The 19,048-nt window shown below is 55.7% G+C and overlaps 4 protein-coding genes across 4 annotated transcripts; 2 read left to right on the top strand and 2 right to left on the bottom strand.

Annotated features, from left to right (window-relative positions):
- Nucleotides 1-4,230: 4,230 nt before the first annotated feature.
- Nucleotides 4,231-6,288, top strand: E0L32_003453 (uncharacterized protein; the record flags this gene model as incomplete). Its single annotated transcript, XM_031137755.1, has 1 exon — nt 4,231-6,288. One exon carries the CDS (start codon nt 4,231-4,233, stop codon nt 6,286-6,288), a length of 2,058 nt encoding a protein of 685 aa, XP_030998602.1.
- A 3,632-nt stretch (nt 6,289-9,920) lies between these two features.
- Nucleotides 9,921-10,871, top strand: E0L32_003452 (uncharacterized protein; the record flags this gene model as incomplete). The annotated part of the gene is made up of 1 exon (XM_031137754.1): nt 9,921-10,871. The coding sequence occupies one exon, from the start codon at nt 9,921-9,923 to the stop codon at nt 10,869-10,871; it is 951 nt and encodes a 316-aa protein (XP_030998601.1).
- A 2,311-nt stretch (nt 10,872-13,182) lies between these two features.
- E0L32_003451 (uncharacterized protein) lies at nt 13,183-14,830 on the bottom strand (the record flags this gene model as incomplete). Its single annotated transcript, XM_031137753.1, has 3 exons — nt 13,183-13,846; nt 13,925-14,213; nt 14,374-14,830. The coding sequence occupies 3 exons, from the start codon at nt 14,828-14,830 to the stop codon at nt 13,183-13,185; spliced, it is 1,410 nt and encodes a 469-aa protein (XP_030998600.1).
- Nucleotides 14,831-17,581: 2,751 nt separating this feature from the next.
- E0L32_003450 (uncharacterized protein) lies at nt 17,582-18,085 on the bottom strand (the record flags this gene model as incomplete). Its single annotated transcript, XM_031137752.1, has 1 exon — nt 17,582-18,085. The coding sequence occupies one exon, from the start codon at nt 18,083-18,085 to the stop codon at nt 17,582-17,584; it is 504 nt and encodes a 167-aa protein (XP_030998599.1).
- Nucleotides 18,086-19,048: the final 963 nt, after the last annotated feature.

Below are 19,048 nucleotides of genomic sequence, written 5' to 3'. Positions count from 1 at the left end.
AGGTGGAGGTAAGGCGGCGTGCTCGACGAGACCGTGGCACACAAGGGTGGCGCTGGTGAGAGTGGCTCATGTTGGTTCTGGTCGTCTTGCTTGTTGGGATGGGTGTCTTTTCAATGGATCTTGTAGTATGTATCTGAAGATGATTGCTGTTGTTCTTGCTTCGCAGAGAATCCGCATTTCAAAGGTTCATCGTCGCTCTTTAAATACTTGCAAAATCCAGTCAGCGCCATGGTCTTGCACTCATGGGCTTAATCACATCTCTGATTCCTTGAGCCGCTCTACCAACCAACATCTCCTGTTTACGATGATGAATCACTCGGGCTCCCCAGTCGATCATGGATGTAGCATCAACTACAGCTCGTTGGTTTGTACATAGAGTCAAAGTACTGCTTCCTGCATCGCATGCTGGAGACTTTGATGCCCATCGCCATGGATGGGTGCCCCCTGTCAAGAGGTCAATACGAGTGTAGAGTCGAGATAATGGCTCGACTGATCCAGGACCTCTACTGCAACCGGCACACCCATAACAGCCCAACAGCATGAGATTAAGGGATCAAATGTACACGAATCAGGTCTGATTAGTGATCTCTGTTGTTTTCTTCATTCAGCAATAACCATCGCTCATCCACTCGTTGCTTGGAGTCAAGGCACAGTTCGCTCGTCCGTCCTCCGGAAAAGTATTATTCACAGAGTTTCGTGGTAGCCTTTCGACCGAAAACGAAAACGAATGATTTTATTCCCACTCCTCTCTGCCACAGTGCCACGACTCATATGGTGTCCGCGGCCTTGGGGCTCTGCTCTGGTAGTGTCACAGACTTGACCACTGACAGAGGTGAGGGAGCTGCAATGTGTCGCGCCAACGAGTAGAAGGGCTTCAGTCTCGCTTACTTCTGCCTTTTTTTTGCGCTCTGCCGCGACTGCCCCAGCCCGACCCTACTGTGCGCCACCTTGCATGCATACACCGCAGACCCAGTGACTTGCGTTGACCACTGAGGCGAGCTTGATGTGCTGTCAAGTCCTCTTCCAGCCTAGCGCCCCTCGACCACTCATCGCCGATACCTAGACAGCAACAAGGGCAGAGATGCCCGATGAGCCAGCCTCGAGATCACTGGCTCGGCCAAGTTCTCACACTGGACCGGGACGGTCACCCTGCACCACAGTCATGCACCAGCAGGGGCCCTGCAGAAGGCCATTACCCAGGCTGGGAGCCTTGCGGGTCCGGTTTCGTCGAGTCCGATTATCTTGCGGAAGGTTCGCTGTCTTTGTTGGCAATTTGCTCACCTCAATCATCACAATCTGGCGTTCACTGCTACGCCGATCATGTTCTAGTAGTGGTTGCTCGTGTCTTTATGGCTGTCTCGTGGGGGCGATGCCACGAGTATCTCACATTCCATTCGCGACTCACCTTCGTCATGGAGGTCATGTCTCCCATCTTCTATCGTCGCCTGTTCTAGCTGCTCGGTGAGCCAAGATACATATGGGTTTTCCCGGTTTATACAGTTGAGAATATTGGAGAACCAAGCGTTGACCGAGTCTCAATATTCCCCGGCATTGAGCTTTGGGCCTGGTAGGATCAGGAGATAGACAGCACAAGCTCAGACAGGCAATGCCGTCAGACTTGTTGGACGTCACATTTGGCAGTCCTATACTCAGATCCCAAACGAGGTGGGATATTGCAGTCGACATTCAAGCACCTATCCCGTATAGGAAGTCGGGCCGAACCAGACTGTCGGGTCCTTGTATGGACGGCACAGCACGAGGCGATCACCGCGCAGAGGCGCAAAAGAAGCCAAAAGGGTCAAATCGGGACATATGGGCGATGCCGAGTGATCTGGCACTTTTGTTTCATTGGTTCCACGCGAGAATCAGCGCAAACAGTCTGCAGCCCAGAGGGGATACTTCTATGGCATGTAGTCAAGAGAGAAGCGGCAACCAACATGCACAGCCATGACTGCAACCCCCCTGCACCAACAACCAGTCAACAGCCGAGGCAGCGGGAGGTCAGCAGCCAACAGACACCGGCATGCAATCCGGGCAAAGATATAATCACAGGTGTGTCATTCCTACCAAGGACAAACGTTCATGACCACTGGAAATGTGTACCCGTAGTGCACTAGCGTTGACAGCCGGGCGGGACAATGACCACCCTGGCACTCCCGTGCGTTGGCACTCACACCATCGGCTGCCTTCTTGAATGGATGATTTGGTTAGGGAAAGACAGCTATGGCGTCCCATGATGCTGTTTCGGCACCGAGAATCGAGCAAGCGATCAGCCTCTATGCAAAAAGTGGCATTGCCCGAACGATCGCCAGAGCAGATAACAGGTTTTTCGACTCCTTGGCTGCAGGAGTCGATGTGATGAATCGACTTTTCTCTTCCCCATTGCGTGTTATTCCCTACAGATCTTCGTGTTCCGATGCTTTTCTCAACATTGATAAGGGCTATTTGCGTGTTTTGTGGCGGCAGCTCTCCGGTTTCTCAAATCCTGGCTGGCGGCGGGATCGCTGGGGAGGAAGGCCAACTCTCCGAGGTCGCACGTCGTTCATATCCATTCAGATGCGGGACTTTTCCGGTACGGAAGTAAAGCCTTGACTCGGAGATGATAGGATCCTTGACTTTGAAGTACCGCATCACGGATATCTTACCACGGCCGGGTTGGCCGTCATTGCGAGCCTACCAGGGACCACATACCTTGAGACCCAGGCCTATTACAACACACAGGCAGGTGGTAGAGGCTTTGCTCTTGGTTAGCAAACATGGAGGACCCGACTGAAAAGAGCATTTGGGAGTAGACAGAGTACTTTTTACCACAAGCGCCATCCACAGTGCAGTGAGAACCGCATCAGTGAACATCTGCGATGCACCCAGTTCTTCCAGGCCGTCTCTTTATTGCGTGTTGAATCGAGTTCATGGTGAAGCTGTCTTCGAACTGGTCTTACAGAGATTTCAGTGGTGTTGCGGTGAGGCGGACACTCATACCTCAGTGCTATCAACCATGGTTCGTTCCGTGCCGGATGACGACGGATCAATCATTGTCAATCGTTGCCGCCTTGTTAGCGTCAGGGACGTTGTGGAATGCTGCGGGGAGGAACGAGCGGCCAGCGCAGGTCCTTGCCCGACTCGGAAAAGCGCACATGGGGTCTTTCCAACCTTATTTTCATGCCTGTACTTTCTTTTTTTTACATACTACCTATATCGACTTGTAAACTCAACGACAAGAAAGCTATCGTGCCTGTCTGGCATGATCGGTTTTATCCGGGAAAAGCCATGCTGCCTGGCAATCGTGGGCGTGTGAGCTGAAGGTCTGGGCCCGGATAACTCGGCAATGTCGTCCAGCGGTGTCAGTGCGGCGCAACCGCCAGCCAGTGTCAGAGAGCAAATCCGGTGCTGAGCACCGCACGCGCGCGAGAATGAACGGATGGACGGATTCACTTGACACGAGAGACATGCTTTGCTTGGCTGCTTTGGGAACCCCTGCTGGACCCCCAATTGAGGCATGGCCCCGTCGAGAATCTGTTCTTTTTCTCGAGCATCTATCTGGCACTCCCTCACCACCCTCTCGACCTGATGGACGAGAGGCAGGGCTTGTCGCACTGGCAGAGCTCTCATCCAATGCACATACCTTCTTTCTCTCACACACATACGGAACACAGAGGAGAGCGTTTCCCCCTTTGCAAAAGACCTCCCCGCCTGCCAAGAAGTCTTGGCACTCTGCCTGGACTCTTTTCCAGCGAAGCAATTCAACCCTTTTGCGTACACACATTCTCGTCCCTGCCCTAACCCGTTTCGGCACCTGCGACTTACCCCGTGTTGCACCTGGTGCTGATGGGCTCAGTGCCAATGAGAATGGGAACGGACGGGGGTTACAGTGGCAGTGGGAGCAGGGTTCAGGGTCACGATGCATGGATGCCAGCTCTCCATTTTTCTGTGCCACTCGCTCTCGCCCAAAGTGGCGGTTGACATTCATTCTGTTCGCGATTCACTTGACTTCTGGCTCAGACGGAGACCAAGACTCGATGAGCGAGCAGTGACAAGCTCCTTGTGTGCTGCCTGACGTCCCATTGAGACTCTACCTACAGAGAATTGGCCATGTCCTGCAGCCCGTAGCCTCGGTCTCTTTCTCGCTTCTTTTCTTTCTTGCGACGCTTTCGCGTGAGTGAGTCGTCCTTCTGCCTGCACGTAAAGCTGAGCTTTTGGTCCACGAGCGTGCGCAACGCTCATCGCAACGAGATGGCGATGCTCCTGGGTGGACAGATTCGTCCTCGAATCTTCCTCCTTGCCATACTACTCGCCTTCTCGGTGGTGTTTCTGATCTGGTCCGCACCTGGCGGATCCGACTACGGCCTCCAGCAGCCGTCAAACGACCCGCCTCCGCCGCCGCCTCCGGCTGAACCACCCAACGAAGCGTCCAACGACGAGTCGAATAATGTGCAGGTCGGTAGCAATGGCGGCGAAGAAGACTCGTACAATGTTCCGATCGAGAGCCGACCCGTCGAAGAGCCCGTATCTCCGACCGAGGTCGCCCAAGCGGGAGCGCCTGTCGCGCAAACCTCCTCTGCCGGATCCGTCGTCCAGGCGGCGATCCCTTCGCCTACAAACAAGTGCATGAAGTTTGAGAGCTGGCTACGGACCAAGCCAGGCCCGCCCTCCGAGGGCAAGCGCAAGTTTCCCTACGTGCGACCGCCTCCCGAGTGCCGCAGCTTCAATCTACCGAGCATGGAGGCCCTGATTACGCGCATGAAGGGTGTGATCAAGGACCCGGACCTGTTCCGCCTCTTCGAGAACAGCTACCCCAACACGCTGGATACAATGGTCAAGTGGAAGGGTTACAGAAACAAGACGAGAGACGACGGCGTGATCCTCCAGGAGCGTACGGACGAAGAACTCACCTACGTCATCACGGGAGACATCGACGCCATGTGGCTGCGCGACTCGGCATCGCAGATTTACTCGTACCGCTCGCTGCTCGAGGCGTCTAACAGCTCGGACTCGCTGGCCAGCCTGTGGCGCGGGCTCATCAACTCGCACTCGCGCTACATCGTCATCTCGCCTTACTGCCACAGCTTCCAGCCGCCCGCCGAGTCGGGCATCGAACCCACGCACAACGGCGCCTTCCACCAGAACAACCCGCAGCCGCCCTACAACCCGGCCAAGGTCTTCGACTGCAAGTGGGAGCTCGACTCGCTCGCCTCCTTCCTGCAGATCTCGACAGCCTACTACGAGCGCACGGGCGACGCCGCCTTCTTCGGCAAGTACGCCTGGATCGACGCGGTGCAGGCCGCCGTCGATGCCGCCGGCGCCATGCGGAAGGGCACCTACGGTGAGGACGGCAAGGTGCAGAGCTCGGCGTGGACATTTACGGGGTGGACAAACCGCGGCAGCGAGACCTTGACCAACGACGGCCTGGGCAACCCGAGCCGCGAGAACGGCATGGTGCGCTCGGCGTTCCGGCCCTCGGACGACGCGACCATCTACCAGTTCCTCGTGCCGGCCAACATGATGTGGGCCAAGTACCTCGAGGAGGCGTCGCACATCATGGACCGGCTGACGGACACGGACCCGCGCGCGGCGAGCCTGACGCGCGTCATGCGCAGCCACGCGCTCGGAATCCGGCGCGGCATCGATGCCGAGGCCGTCGTCAGGCACAAGAAGTTTGGCGAGGTGTACGCCTACGAGGTGGACGGGTTCGGCGGGCAGAACCTCATGGACGACGCGAACCTGCCGTCGCTGCTGGCGAGCCCGCTCTTCAACTACAGCCGGTCGTCGGTGGCCGGGGGCCTGCCGGAGGGCGGGCGCGGCGCCGAGGAGCACGACGAGATCTACCGCAACACGCGGCGGTTCGTGACGAGCGAGGACAACCCCTACTGGGCCAAGGGCCCCGTGCTGTCGGCCGTGGGCGGGCCGCACCTGGGTCCCGGGAAGGGGTGGCCCATGGCTGCTATCGTGGCGGGGATGACGGCGTATGATGTTTCTCGCTCGCCAGAGCGTGGTGGTAGTGATGATGGGAACGGGACTGCCTTGGCGCAAAAGGCGGTGGAGGAGGAGGTCGCGGCGGAGCTGGGACAGGTGCTGGACTCTACGGGGGGATGGGGCGTGATCCACGAGACGGTGAATGCGTTTAGCGCTGACGACTGGACGAGGGCGTGGTTCGGGTGGGCGAATGGGCTGTTTGGGGAGCTGATCCTCAGGATCGAGGAAGAGGAAAAGAAGAAGAAGACGACGACGACGAAGGTTGAGGCGGATGGGCAAGGAGGCGGAGAGGGGCTGCTGGAGAGGAGTTGGCAGTGAGTGAGTGAGATGTGGAAAAACTAATGGTGTGTATGACATGGCATTGGCATGGGATTGGTGTTGTCTAGGCTTTGCATGTGTTTCTCTTTTTAGCGATTTGAGGCTAAAGAGTTTGTACGACAGGTAATGAGACTATTTCGAGAATCAAGCACTGTGTTCGTTCTCAGATGCCTGATGCTACTGCAATCAGAAAGCCACGGAGAGCGTTTCCGCGAAGAGACTGGAGCGATAACAGACGAGAGCGGGTTCTTCCGTGTGCTGCGGCTAGCTGAGAAGCAGTGTGACCTGAGATGCGAAGACTGGAGATGGTTCGGTATGGCTATGCTATTTCTGCTCACGCTGATGTATGGCTTGCCGGTGATTGTTTTGAGCCATGAGCCTTCTTGCTGGCGGAGGGGAGAGACATTACCGCCTGGCTCTAGCCATGAGGCTATGGCGCCACTCGATAACGGCTGCGAAAACGAAGCCGGTGACGCTCAACCTGCTGCAGTGGCTTTCTTCCCGTCCCTTAGTTTAGGGGGCCTGCGAGCCGCATTCAATATGACGGAAGCAAGACAGAGACGGAGTAAGCTGACGGCGGGAAGCAAATTGCTGGTCACAAGGACAACCTTCTTTTGGCCATGATTCCGAGATCAGACATCAGACGGTCATGGCAAAGGCATGGCACTGGGCATCGTGATGAGACTACATGCAGGAAGCAAGAAGAAAGCCAGGGAGAGGAATGCTGCGGTCCAGCCACCACCACAAGCCACACCTTTTTTCTTCCCGCCTCGACCATGAAGCGACTTGCATCATTTTCGTCATACACACATAATTCCCTCGCCCCCTTCTCCTCTGATGTACGAAGCTAGAGACTAAATGTCAGATCTTGTGACAGCTGAAGATTTCATCCGATGCGTGTCTCGCAGAGGCCGAGCTGTGCCAATGCGTTACGCTAGTTCCCCGATTCAGATGTGCTGAGACACCACCAGACCCGCGCGTTTGGAAAAGGTCCCATCGGATAACACTGCTGGCTCTCTACCCGCCTGCGGCATGCTGCTATCACGGCAAAGGACGAAGATAGAAGGAGAGAGTGTTAGATCTTGACTCGAATGTTCCTGGCGCCGGCGCTTGGGCGCAGTAGTGCGGGCGGGCGGCAGGCCTGCACTCCGAGGTGCAAGTCAGATCTTCCGGGTGGTAGCACGAGGGGATGAGGAGGCAAGCGAACACCTTTTTCCCCCTCGTTGTTTTCCTTTTATATCAATCGAGGCAGAGCAAACGCGTAATAAGGAAAGGGGGTAACACAGACGGAGGCGCGATGTTTGCTGTCTCGGTAAGAGGGAGGAATCCCCTCCGTTTGTCTCCGATCAGCTTCATGCAAGGGGTAACTACCGAGTAAGAGTCGAGGAGGTCTTCTTCCCTGCAGAACCGAGTCTGCTGAGGTGGCCGTTGTGATAGAAGCCATCTCCTTCCTGCAAGTGTTCTGTTCTCTTCTGGTCTTCAAGGAGAGAAGAAAAAAAAGCAGAATTGTTTCGTTTCAGGCTTGCACAAGTCTTCCATCCATTCATCCATCCTGAGGTGGTGCATGCAGGAACGGCGTCGTTTCAGGGACCACCTATTAGGGGCGCTTCACAGCGTGCTCAGTCAGTCGGCCTCAGCCTATCAGTGGCCGCGAGCACTGTAGACGGGATCACAGAGGGCGCGTTTAGTGGATCTGTTCAGGGGCAGGCGCGTACTCTTCTTGCGATTAGCCCACTAAGAGAGCGGCCATTTTCTGTCGCGCTAGCCAGGACCGGACGAAAATGCCAGTTAGTGGCCGCGCCGGGCAACGGCACATTCCACGCGCGGGCTTGCAATGATTGGCTGTGCGTCATCGAGAGCGGACTGCGCGCCGGCGTGTGGCATCTCGACTCATGCCAGCACCGCACCACTTGGCCGCGCGACTGCAATCCTGAAACGCACAGTTTTTCTTCTTCTTCTTCTCCTCTGTCTGCGCTTGCACCCTCTTCGGGAATGCCTGGGCAGAAGCCTCGCTGTCAGTGGCTGCGGGCCTTGGCATTTCGCCCGCGCGCGTGCGGGCTTCTTGACTCGACCTCGGCATCACTCCTGTGTTCCACCTGGTTTCTCTTCTCCCTGGTTGCGACGCGTACTCTGCTTAATTGAAAATTCTTTCAGGACAGTAAGGCGTGTCAAGTCTACTTCCTTGTCTACGCGAGACACGCGAGTGGCGAGTGGACTGACAAGAGGTGATGAATACGAGTAGTCAGTTGTCGCTTATTACTAGCAAGAGCGCAGTTGTTCGAGATGCAGTCTCTCCAGCCCCTTGCCTAGCGCTAATAGGCATGCAAACCCCTGTCTCTGGGCTCCAGTCTTTGCCGGCTGCCGATCAGAAGATCTCGACAGCAGCGCGGAGCCGCCACCGAGGCCCCTGTGCTTGGCCTTTTGGACTGCACTTGTTTCTTTTTAGCCCATTTTGTTTGCTGGTCTTTGTCTACCCAGCTCTCTCCCCAACCGCCCAATGTCATGCGGGGGCCACGAAAGACGACGACGACAAAGGCTCGTTCGAGCCAGGGGTCTCGCTCGACACCACCTCGCTCGTCACAAGTACAGATCTCGTGGCTCGTCCGGCCTAGGTACTGCCCGTCTCTCCTGAAGCCACCCAAGCCCTTCCGAGAAACACTTGTCTCTCGTTTCAAGAAGCCATGGCTCCACACCTTCAGCTTACACTCCCAAAGGGAGAGGCAGGCAGAGGCATGTAGCTCGACCGCCCCACGGCTTTTCCTCTCCTGCTTTTCGTCGTCGGCCTTTGTCAAGTGAACCAACCCCTGGCCCACCTCGACTAGTCTTGGTCTCCGTCCACGTTGAGGGAGGAGATGTATGTGAGTGGGTTGCATGTGTGCACCTCGAACCTCTCTAGTCCTTTGAACCCATGCCATGTGCCTTGTCCTCCTCGATACCTATTTAGAAGCTCGGCGTTCCCCCTCATGGCTGGGGAACACCAGCTCTGTCTCGTCGGTTACGTCTTCTCTCCTGTGCTTTGCCTACGCATCACAGCCTTCTTTCCTTTAAGCCTCATTCCAGTCCCCTGCGCAGTCGTCCCTCCTTATGCGGCTGTGACGGAGCGGTTCTATTCTCATCTCACTTAAAAAGGAACTCGACGATCCTTTCTTCTGTTTCTTGTACCCCTTCCTGTTCATTACTGTTCAAAGTTACTTGGCTTCCCTGACCACCGGTCTCTCACTCTCTACCCGATACCACTCCTCGTGTGACGATACCAATCTTGTCGTCGTCCAACGAAGCCTGGTCTCTCTTGTGTCTATTGTCAGGAACAATAGACCCAAAGTCATCTCTTTTTTTGGGAGCGAAGCAGTACAGCCACCCATTCTGTCCAACATCAAAGTCAACAAGTTCTGAGAACGGCTTGATCCATTCATTTCACTATTATAAAGAAGACAAAAAGAACCAGTGTATTGACAGTGACAATCAACAAGCATTGTCCTGGCCACTTGGTACCATACAGACACTACATACAGACTGACAAGACTCACTCGATCGAACTTCGAAAGACAGTCTGTCTGCAGCACACCTCGGACCCGACGACACAATTCCTTGTTTTATCTAGACGAAAGATAAAAGAAGAACAAAAAAGAATGATGCTGCCACGATCCCTACTCATCCTCGGCGCCGCGGCCGCGGCCAGCACGGCCAACGCAGCCTACACGCTGGTCGACAACTACGACCGCAGCAACTTCTTCGACTCGTTCACCTTCTTCACCGACAAGGACCCGACCAACGGCTTCGTCCAGTACACGACGCCGCAGGTGGCCAACAACAGGGGGCTGGCCGGCTACGCGGGCAACCAGATCTACCTGGGCGTCGACCACACGACGCAGAACCCGGCCTCGGGCCGCGCCTCGGTCCGCGTGACCTCCAAGAAGGCCTACACCCGGGGGCTCTTCGTCGCCGACATCACGCACATGCCCGAAGGGTGCGGCGTCTGGCCCGCCTTCTGGACCTTCGGCCCCAACTGGCCCTCGAGCGGCGAGATCGACATCATCGAGGGCGTCAACAGCCAGGCCACCAACTCGCTCACGCTGCACACGGGGCCCGGCTGCTCTGTGACCAACACGGGCTCCCTGGGCAGCACCAAGTTCGTGGCGGGCGGGTCGACCGACTGCGGCCACGCCGGCGGCTTCTCGGGCTGCTCGCAGGCGACGGCCGACAGCCGCACGTACGGCGCCGGGTTCAACGCCGCGGGCGGCGCCGTCGTGGCCATGGAGTGGACGGCCGAGGCCATCCAGATGTGGCAGTTCTCGCGGGGCAGCCCGCAGGCCTCGCAGGCGCTGAGCCCGAACCCGGTCCCCTCGAGCTGGGGCCCGCCCCTGGCGCGGTTCGCCGGCTGCGACTTCGACGCCCACTTCCGCGACCACCAGGTCGTCTTCAACACGGACCTGTGCGGCGACTGGGCGGGCCAGGTCTGGGGCCAGGACGCGACGTGCGGCAAGCTGGCGCCCACGTGCCAGCAGTACGTGGCCAACAACCCGGGGGCCTTTGCCGACGCGTACTGGATGATCAACGCGGTCAAGGTGTTTCAGAGCTCTTGAGTGAGTGCGTTGGGGGGATGGATGTTTGCATGAAGCCCATGATTTCTTTTTTTTTTTTCTATATAAATGCATATGATGAATGGCTGGGCTGGTGTTCTGTTGGTCTGTTCTGTTTGCTTTGCGAGGTTCCAAAGCTGGCCTCTTCCTTCTTGGATTGGCACTCATGGGCGTTCTTTTTTTTGGCTTTGCGGTGGACGAGCATGGCTTGGATTCGTTGGCTCTTTGGTTTGCTCTTGATACCAAACTCGTGCGATCTTCCCAACATTCGGATGCTCAACCCCCATCTTGTTGCATTTTTACACCCAGTCTTCTCATCATAGATTCTATCTTCGCTTGGTACATATACAAATCAGAGTTGAGCATACACACAAGTCTTGCTTTGCCTTTTCTTGCAAAAAAAGAGTAGAAAAGAAAGACCAAATACATACAAGTTTGAAGTTACAGCTTTAGATGCATTGATGCTCTCCTGCGGTGTTACTGAGGGCATGTGGTAGACTGTTGGGAAGAGTTGCGGCTCAGCCGTTGACCTCTTGACCTCGAGAACCATCTGGGGAATTTTCAAGGCATTGAACGAATGCATCCCCTTCTGTTTCTCGTGCGGCACGAGGGTAGATGACCATTTCGTATGTACCCAACGCGCAAGCTGGTCGTGAGGACACACGCCCAGCTCATGCACACCATCGAGCCGCAGCACAGCCTGCTAGCAGCCATACCAGCCAGCAGCTCGCTGGAAAAATGGTAAAAAAAAAAAAAAAAAGCTGCGGCAGGCACAGCTGGGTTGGTCGAGAAAATTCCTTGATCCTTTCTTGGCCAGCATTCCAGTCGGACGAAGGAAAAAACCCTGGGACCCAATTTGGCGCCGCACTATTCCTGCGTGCTCAACCGTGGGCGATCAAGACGCGCTCTTCAACGTCGGGGCAGCGCTAGGCTTGGGTCCGGCTGGGGTCCTTTGCGTCGTCTCGTCCATTTTTAGGTGCCGGTGCCTACATAGGTACCTACATTACTTATTAGGTATCAGTCCCGCGTGCGCGGCCGGCAGGCAGGCTTGGTGGTGTGGGCTGTACAAAGGGTCTCAGCTGGAAGAGACAAGAGACAATTGTTTTGAACGGGAAGGGGTGGCGGGTGGGTTCAGAACAAAGCGGGAAAATGATGAGGAGATCGAAAACAAAAGGCAGGCTCTCGCGCTGAAGGTGGTGTACCGATGTGTGTGTGGCCTTACCATGTGATGTGGTTTCTCGTCGTCTTCCGACAAAGCCAAAAGCGCTTCCTTTTTTGTTATTGTTGTCTTTGTTTCCTTAACACCTTGGTCTGCTCTGGTTCTGACGACAGTACGTCTCCAGACCAGCTGTAATTCGTCGCTCCGTAGAGTCGGCGATGTCATCACTGGCCCGGAGGCATGTAGATCACCGCTGGCATGTGAATCCTGCCTCTCGCCCACCCGAAAGAGCCGCACCGGGATATGCAGATCGATCCAACGCCTTTCGCACCCCGATCTCAAACCACTCCCGATCTCCCGGGACTTAGGGGTAAACACGACAACGTCATCGTCGTCACCCAAGAAGACATCATCTGGGAGCCTTGCGATTTCAGGAACGAGTCAAATTCTCAGCTAGCCTGCCCTCTCACTGGATGCTCTCCAGATGGCAGGCAGTAATAGTAGTATATGTAAAACAACGGTACTCCGTAGAAAATGCATACACTCTGTATGGTAGTCTTTGATGATGCATGAAACAAAAAAAGACGGTGCGCGAATGCACACAAGAAAGAACAAGGGTTGGGTGTGGTCTCAACCATCCCCTTTCTCCTCCTTTCTGGAATCCCTGCTTTTCCTGTGTTCCCAACTCCAGAAAGAGAGGAACGGGCAATAAACAAACACACATACACACACTGGAAAGTGCAGTCGAACAATGAAAGAAAAAAAAAACACCAAATCCTCCTCTTCCACACCAACCCCACACAATACATACACACACATCGATTCGTGCAATCGTCGTTCCGGACAGCGAGAAAGGGGTCGGGGGTGGCCAGAGCCTCCGTTGTTTCGTCGTCTCGTTTTCCCATCCCATCCCGTTCGTTCCATCTTCCCTCCTTTCCTTCAGTCGTGGCTTGTAAAATCGTACAGAAAAAGGGTATAGTGAGAACAGTGGGCAGCTGCTAAGCTCTAGCCAGAGCTGCCATGCCAGCGCGCGCGGCGAGAATCGAAGAAAAAAAAGAATGATGCTTTTTTGTATCCCCGTATGATCGATGTTCGGTGTCTTCCCTCAACTCTGTTTTGGTGGTGCTCTCTTCTTGGTCTTGTCGATTCTCTCCTTCAGAACTTGACCTTCTGGCCCGTGATCTTGAACCAGATCAAGGCCAGAAAGTCCTCCTTGAAGCGCTCCCACCAGGTGCGGTTCAGGTAGTAGCTCAGCTCGCGGTAGCTGTACATCTCGCCCCAGCAGTCGCGGCCCCACTCGCAGCCGGCCATGTTGACGAGGAAGTCGCGGTCGTTCTGGTCGTAGTGGTAGCGCCAGTCCATGCCGTTCTCGGCGCAGGCGCCCGGCGGGAAGCTGTTGATCATGCGCTGCGGCAGGAAGCCCGTGTGCTTGCGGATCCACGGCTGCGCCTTATACAGCTGCTCGAGGGCGTCCTGCTCCTTGTGCGCCCAGTCCATGTGCCTCTGCTCGTAGGCGACCGGGTCCCACCAGACGTCGAGCAGGCGGTCCGTCCACTCGGAGCGGCGCACGAAGAAGGAGCCCAGGTTGAAGCCCGAGCAGTCCTGCGACAGGAGCAGGTTGACGCTGTTGATGTTGCCGTCGCCGACGGGCGACAGCGAGTCGGCGTCGAGGTAGGGGTCGGTGGGTGGGTGGGAGATGTTGAGGGGGTTGTAGACGTTGATGTCGCGGTAGGTGTGGTCCTTGAGATGGTTGAAGAGGTGGCTCTGCAGCGAGGTGTGCGGCTCCATGATGAAGGTGTTGAGGTCCAGCCACCAGAACCTAGCATGGTGGGAAGAAAAGGTTAGTCACTCCAGCTCACAAACTTTTGTTGTAGTAATGGGAGGAGATAATACGCACCACTCGGCCTTGGGATACTTCCTCATGGCATTCCTAATAAAGTCGACCTTCTCCCAGCTCTCGCGCCACTCGTGGGCGTAGCGCTTCTTGGTGCTCATGTCGACAACCTCGAGGTCGTAGCCCCATTCAGCCACATACTTCTTCTTGTTACGCATGCTGTCCCGCTCAATGGCCCACTCGCGAGCTCCCTTCCACTCCATGACACCTCCGCCAATGTTGGCCGCGAGGATGATGACAAACTTCTCGCCGCCGCCCAGTTTCGCCGATCTCCTCCAGTGGTAGACGAGCGCTGTTGTTGAGATATGGTGGTCAGTCACTTTCTGTTGCCAAGAGCACCCGGGGCGAGGGAGGGTCAAGGCCACGCAAGCCATTCAAACCCCCAAGAGGTCTTTTCTGGCCAAGATCTCGCCCGCCAATGCACCGAAACCAGGTCGAAGGGAGGGACTCACGAGAATGGTAAAAGATGTAGATGCACAGGAAGACGATAAAGGCAATCAGCAGCCTCAGCTTCAACTTCCTGCCCATGCGGCCAAAGATGGCCTTGAGGCGGCCCAGCAGCGGCACGTTGTCGAGGTTGTTGGACCACCGACCGCGACCAAGCTTTTCCTTATCGGCATAGGGCGCGTGGTGGATGCTGCCGGCGCTGTTGAACCGCGGTAGGCTGCTCGAGAGCTTGCGCATGTGGCGGGTGAAGAAGCCCTGGTTCTGGGTCGAGAAGGACGGGTAGCCGGTGCTCGAAGAGCTGCCCTGTTTTAACCTCGCCGACTCCCAGACGACCGGACTGCTGCTGCTGCCGGCGCCGTTGGCAGAGCGCGCGGGGCTCGATCGGCCGCTCGAGGTGATGTTGAGTCCTGGGCTGGCCCATCCTCCACCCGGGACGGGGGAAGGGCTTCGTGATAGCGACATTGGGGTGCTGGGTGTGCCTGTTGTGAAGGGTTGAAAGTGAGGTTAGTGTGAGTTCATTTTTGAATGTCCGTGAGGAGTATTCGTGATCGGCAAGAGGAGGGTCTCGGGGAGCTGGCATGTAGCAATTGGACCAGAAAGCCAGAGAAGAAAAATAGTGTCCACGTACCTGGAATGGGCGGCAGACCCGCTTCGCGCACAGCGAGGTACTGCGAGGACGACGAGTCGTGGAGTGTCAAGCCGGCGCCGGCGACTGGAGGTCGGGAGGCGGCACCAGCAGCAGAGGACGATCTTCTCCGATGCTGGGAGCGTGACTGCCGGTCGCTGAAGGAGGAAGATGCGGCTGAGAGTCGTGAGGAAGCCAGGGTCGCAGATGTGTCGTGAATCGTGTCACCAGAATGGCCGCCTCGAAACGCCGGGGGCCACGCTGGAATCACGAAACTAATGATACAAAAGAGGAGGAGGGAGGAAAGGGGGATAGGAGGGGATGCAAGAGATCCAAATGGGAAAGAAAAAAAACTAGAGCGACAAGGCCACGCAGAGAGGAGAGCGGTAGTACCGTCGCAGCAGAGACGAGTCGAGAGTGAGAGACAACAGACAACAAGAGTCAAAAAGTGACGGGTGACTTGTGGTCTGAGACAAGGCCAAGGTGTAAAAAAAGCGTGCAAAAAGTCTAGTGCAGCCGTACTGGCAGGTACCCGGGAGTGGGTGGTGCTGAGGTGGCCCTGATGTGGTGCTGAGAGTGGTGCTGAGCAGCGCTGGAGGTCCACTATCTCGACTGGTATGGGGCCTTGGATGTCTCTGGTGCGTCTGCCGGGACGTGCTAGCTGGCGCTAGGTACTCCCGCGAGGGCACTACAGAGATGGCTTTTGGTGGCTTTCCGGGTTTGCAGGTTTGCTGACCACCAAAGTACCAAGAAACCAAGATGCTTGGGGGGGGGTGTGCTGCTTTTCCAGGCAATACGAGAATTGGAGGAGGGGGGCCGCCGCCAAGCTCGAGTTGACAGGCCAGTGAGACGGAGGTGGAGGGCAGAGGTCTCGTCGTATCTCGTTCACACTCGCTTCACTTCGGTCCGGACAGGGTCAGGCGTGAGGAGGCGGGTGGTCGTAAATGCAACGGCGCAAACTGCCGTGTGCTTATTATCGTGCATGCATGCAACCTGCAGTGGCGTAAGTAGAGTAAGGTATGTGCAGGAGGAAAGAGGAGGAGGACTGCTGTGGGTGAAGTCAATTTGTGTGATAGATAGGTAGGATGGATGGAGTCAAGATCGTCCAAATTGACGCCAAAGGGAATCTTTGATTGCGCTTCCTGAAGACAGGATGCAATCCAAATTGGCTGATGCTTCTGCTGATGCGCTAATGATGATAACTGAGGCTCGAATTTTTCTAGGCGACACAAGGGTCGCGGTTGGGCCAGGGTACCCCTAAATGATTTCGTTATTAGGGGAGGGCAACAAAGCAGATTCGGTACATGCACTCGCATCCATCCCGGATGGCGTCAGGGGGTCGTTAATTCCAATGTCCTTGTGTGTCCATTCTAACAAGTACCTACTCCATACATTCATCTCATCTACTTGTATTCAAAAATGTTGTGATGCTTTTCTTCACAAAAAAGGGGACACGCCCGGCTTGGCACAGGTTTTTGGTCATCATGAAATGGCACACATCGCTCAGCTCCGGGGCACTCTAAGAGCTGAACCAATCTTAAAAGATACCTCTGGCTCGCACCCCTTCCTGGTGGTGGGAGCAGGTACCTGTCCCTATCCTGGGCCCGCCAACCCGCGCCAGCCCGCGCCAACTCTTGAATGGCCCCCCTTTTTAGTGGGCAGGGAGCGTGCGTGTCGGCCGAACCCTTGGAGGCTTCGTTAGCGGATTGGCTACTCCGTAGGTAGCTGGGTCGGGTGCGAGTCGATAAGGAGCCACGGATAAGGCCAAGTGAAAAGCACATCTATCAAATCAATTGGATCAATCATGCAGGAGATCCTCCAGGGCTGGGCTCCATTCGATCTTGGGGGCTCCATCCGGGCGCCAGAGAGGCCAGATAATGGAATCGTCGGACAAATGAGAGTGGAGGCTTTATTGCTTCTGCATTTGATCGCGGCCATGGGGGCCCCTGTTCGACGCCTTTCATCCCATCCGTTCAGACGCTGCATCCTATCACACTGGCGCACCAATAAACAGATTTGCAGTGCAGTTGTCGCCCGGGAATACTCGTCTTGTGTCTCGGTGCGGTCGAGCTGAGGCTGCTGATCACCCACGGCTACTACCGACCGACCTTGTCAGACGGGCTAGACTGGATCTACATCCCCTTATCGCAATCGATTAATCAACCGTGCCATATCTTCTTTTGCCAATGTACGTAAATCCCGAGAGGACATCACGTCCGAAAAAGGAAGCCCATGATCCTCCAACCGCCACGCTCCTGTTTCGTGCTGAGTCAACTCATTTTGCTCAAACACTCATCCCAGCAAAGGTCACACGAGATGGAGATAAGTTTCAATGCAAAACTCCCTGTAACTAACTGTCTACGGGTGGGACGGAAGAGAGGTTCATGACAGTTGAATGACATAGTTTCTTGAAGAGCTAAAAGACTGTGGTGTGTGTATGCATGCTATTGCAAAGAGCGAATGTCTGCAGGCTCCGTCACCCCTGCGTTCAAAGTAGCCAAATTCGATCCGATCCGATCCCGTAGTTTTGTAGGCTTCTTGAATCCTGTTTCCAAGGCTCAAGCTGTCCTGTCTCGTGCTTCTACACCTCAGTCTACAAAGATATCCTCCACGGGGAACTCGACCATCCGCTTGGTGGGCATCTTGAGCGTCTTCCACACCCCGTCCTTGTCCTTCTTCTGCACCTTGGTCACCGCCGCCCACGGGATCAGGTGCTCGACCGCGAACTCCTTCTCGTCCGCGTGCCCGTACTTCTTGCCCGCCGCCTTGTACTCGGCCGCCACGTCGTGGATCTTGCTGCCGATCTTGGTCGAGTCGAGGAAGTAGAGGTACCCCTTGCCCGCGTGCTTCTTGGAGACCTCGATGTCGTCCGACGTCGAGATGAACGGGTCGCGCGACGGGTGCTTCAGCGTGCCCTCCACGGGCTCGAACAGCGTGCCCTCCGGCTTGTCGAAGCCCTTGGCCTTGAAGCCCCCGGCCTCCTTGATGGTCTTGGGCCCGCGCGAGTCCCCGCGGTACAGGGTCTCGGCCACGACGCCGCTCACGAGCGAGGCGACGAGGCCGAAGAAGATGAAGAGAGAAGAGACGTGCATCTTGGATCGACAAGGCTAGTAGACTCGAAGGTTTTGAGCTCAAGAATATAAGTTGTGATAGATGTCAGGGCTGGTGCTGTGTTGCTGATATGAGTTGTTCATCTTGGAGAGGGCAAGAACAGCCTTTTATACACACCACTGCTCTCTCGTCTCGCACATCGTCTTCATTTGGCATCAAGGAAAGCTACACACGCCTCAAGGTCTCTCAGTAATCTCGGAAGTGTGCCTCTAAATTAAGAGACAGCCCAAGGACGACTCCGAGGGTTGGCAGCCAGGAGTGACGATGGTGTAGTTGTCCCCGCCCCCAAGGGAGTGCTCGGAACGAGTATGGAGTGATAAATTCATGTGCAGCCAGTACATGAAGCCTTTCCCGTGTATGGAGATATCCACAAGTAAGCTTACGGCCACAGGCTGATCTCATGAACTTGGACATGGGCCCCCTCGAGTCGAGGCCCCCGAGGCTGTGTTGCATTCCGTGTCAAGGAAAACTCCTTGACGACTCAGTATATGCATTTGCGCGTTCGTACAACGACTTGTAATTACATACGAGTGACCTGTCTATGTTGCCAACGTGACTTGCATTATTTGAGTTCCCAGGTAAAGTCGATGTCGCTAAACAGGTAAACAGTGTACTTGTTCTTTTGCAGCCAGGAACATAAGGAGACAAGAAATCACTGTTGAAGTAATACCACAAGAGCAGACCAGAGTCCATTATCGCCAACTTGCCGCGGAGATGCAATTGAGAGAGAATGTCACCATATGTGTCAGATAGAAACGGACCGACCCCTTTGATGCTGATCTCTCTGCAAAAGGCTTACTGTGCGACCATCTGTCTGGCATATAGTACTATCCCCTCTTGTCTTTGAAAACTGGGGTCGCAGTTGTTGATCAACTCCCCTGAAAAGGATCGATGGGTCGACCAAGACGGTTCGACCCGAGTCAGCAGAGGATCGAATCTCAATG

This window comes from Thyridium curvatum, assembly GCF_004353045.1.
Source record: "Thyridium curvatum strain D216 chromosome Unknown NODE_15_length_556224_cov_80.126021, whole genome shotgun sequence".
Lineage (NCBI taxonomy): Eukaryota > Fungi > Ascomycota > Sordariomycetes > Thyridiales > Thyridiaceae > Thyridium > Thyridium curvatum.
Note: the sequence above shows the minus strand (reverse complement) of the source record. Positions and strands in the feature narration are given on the sequence as shown.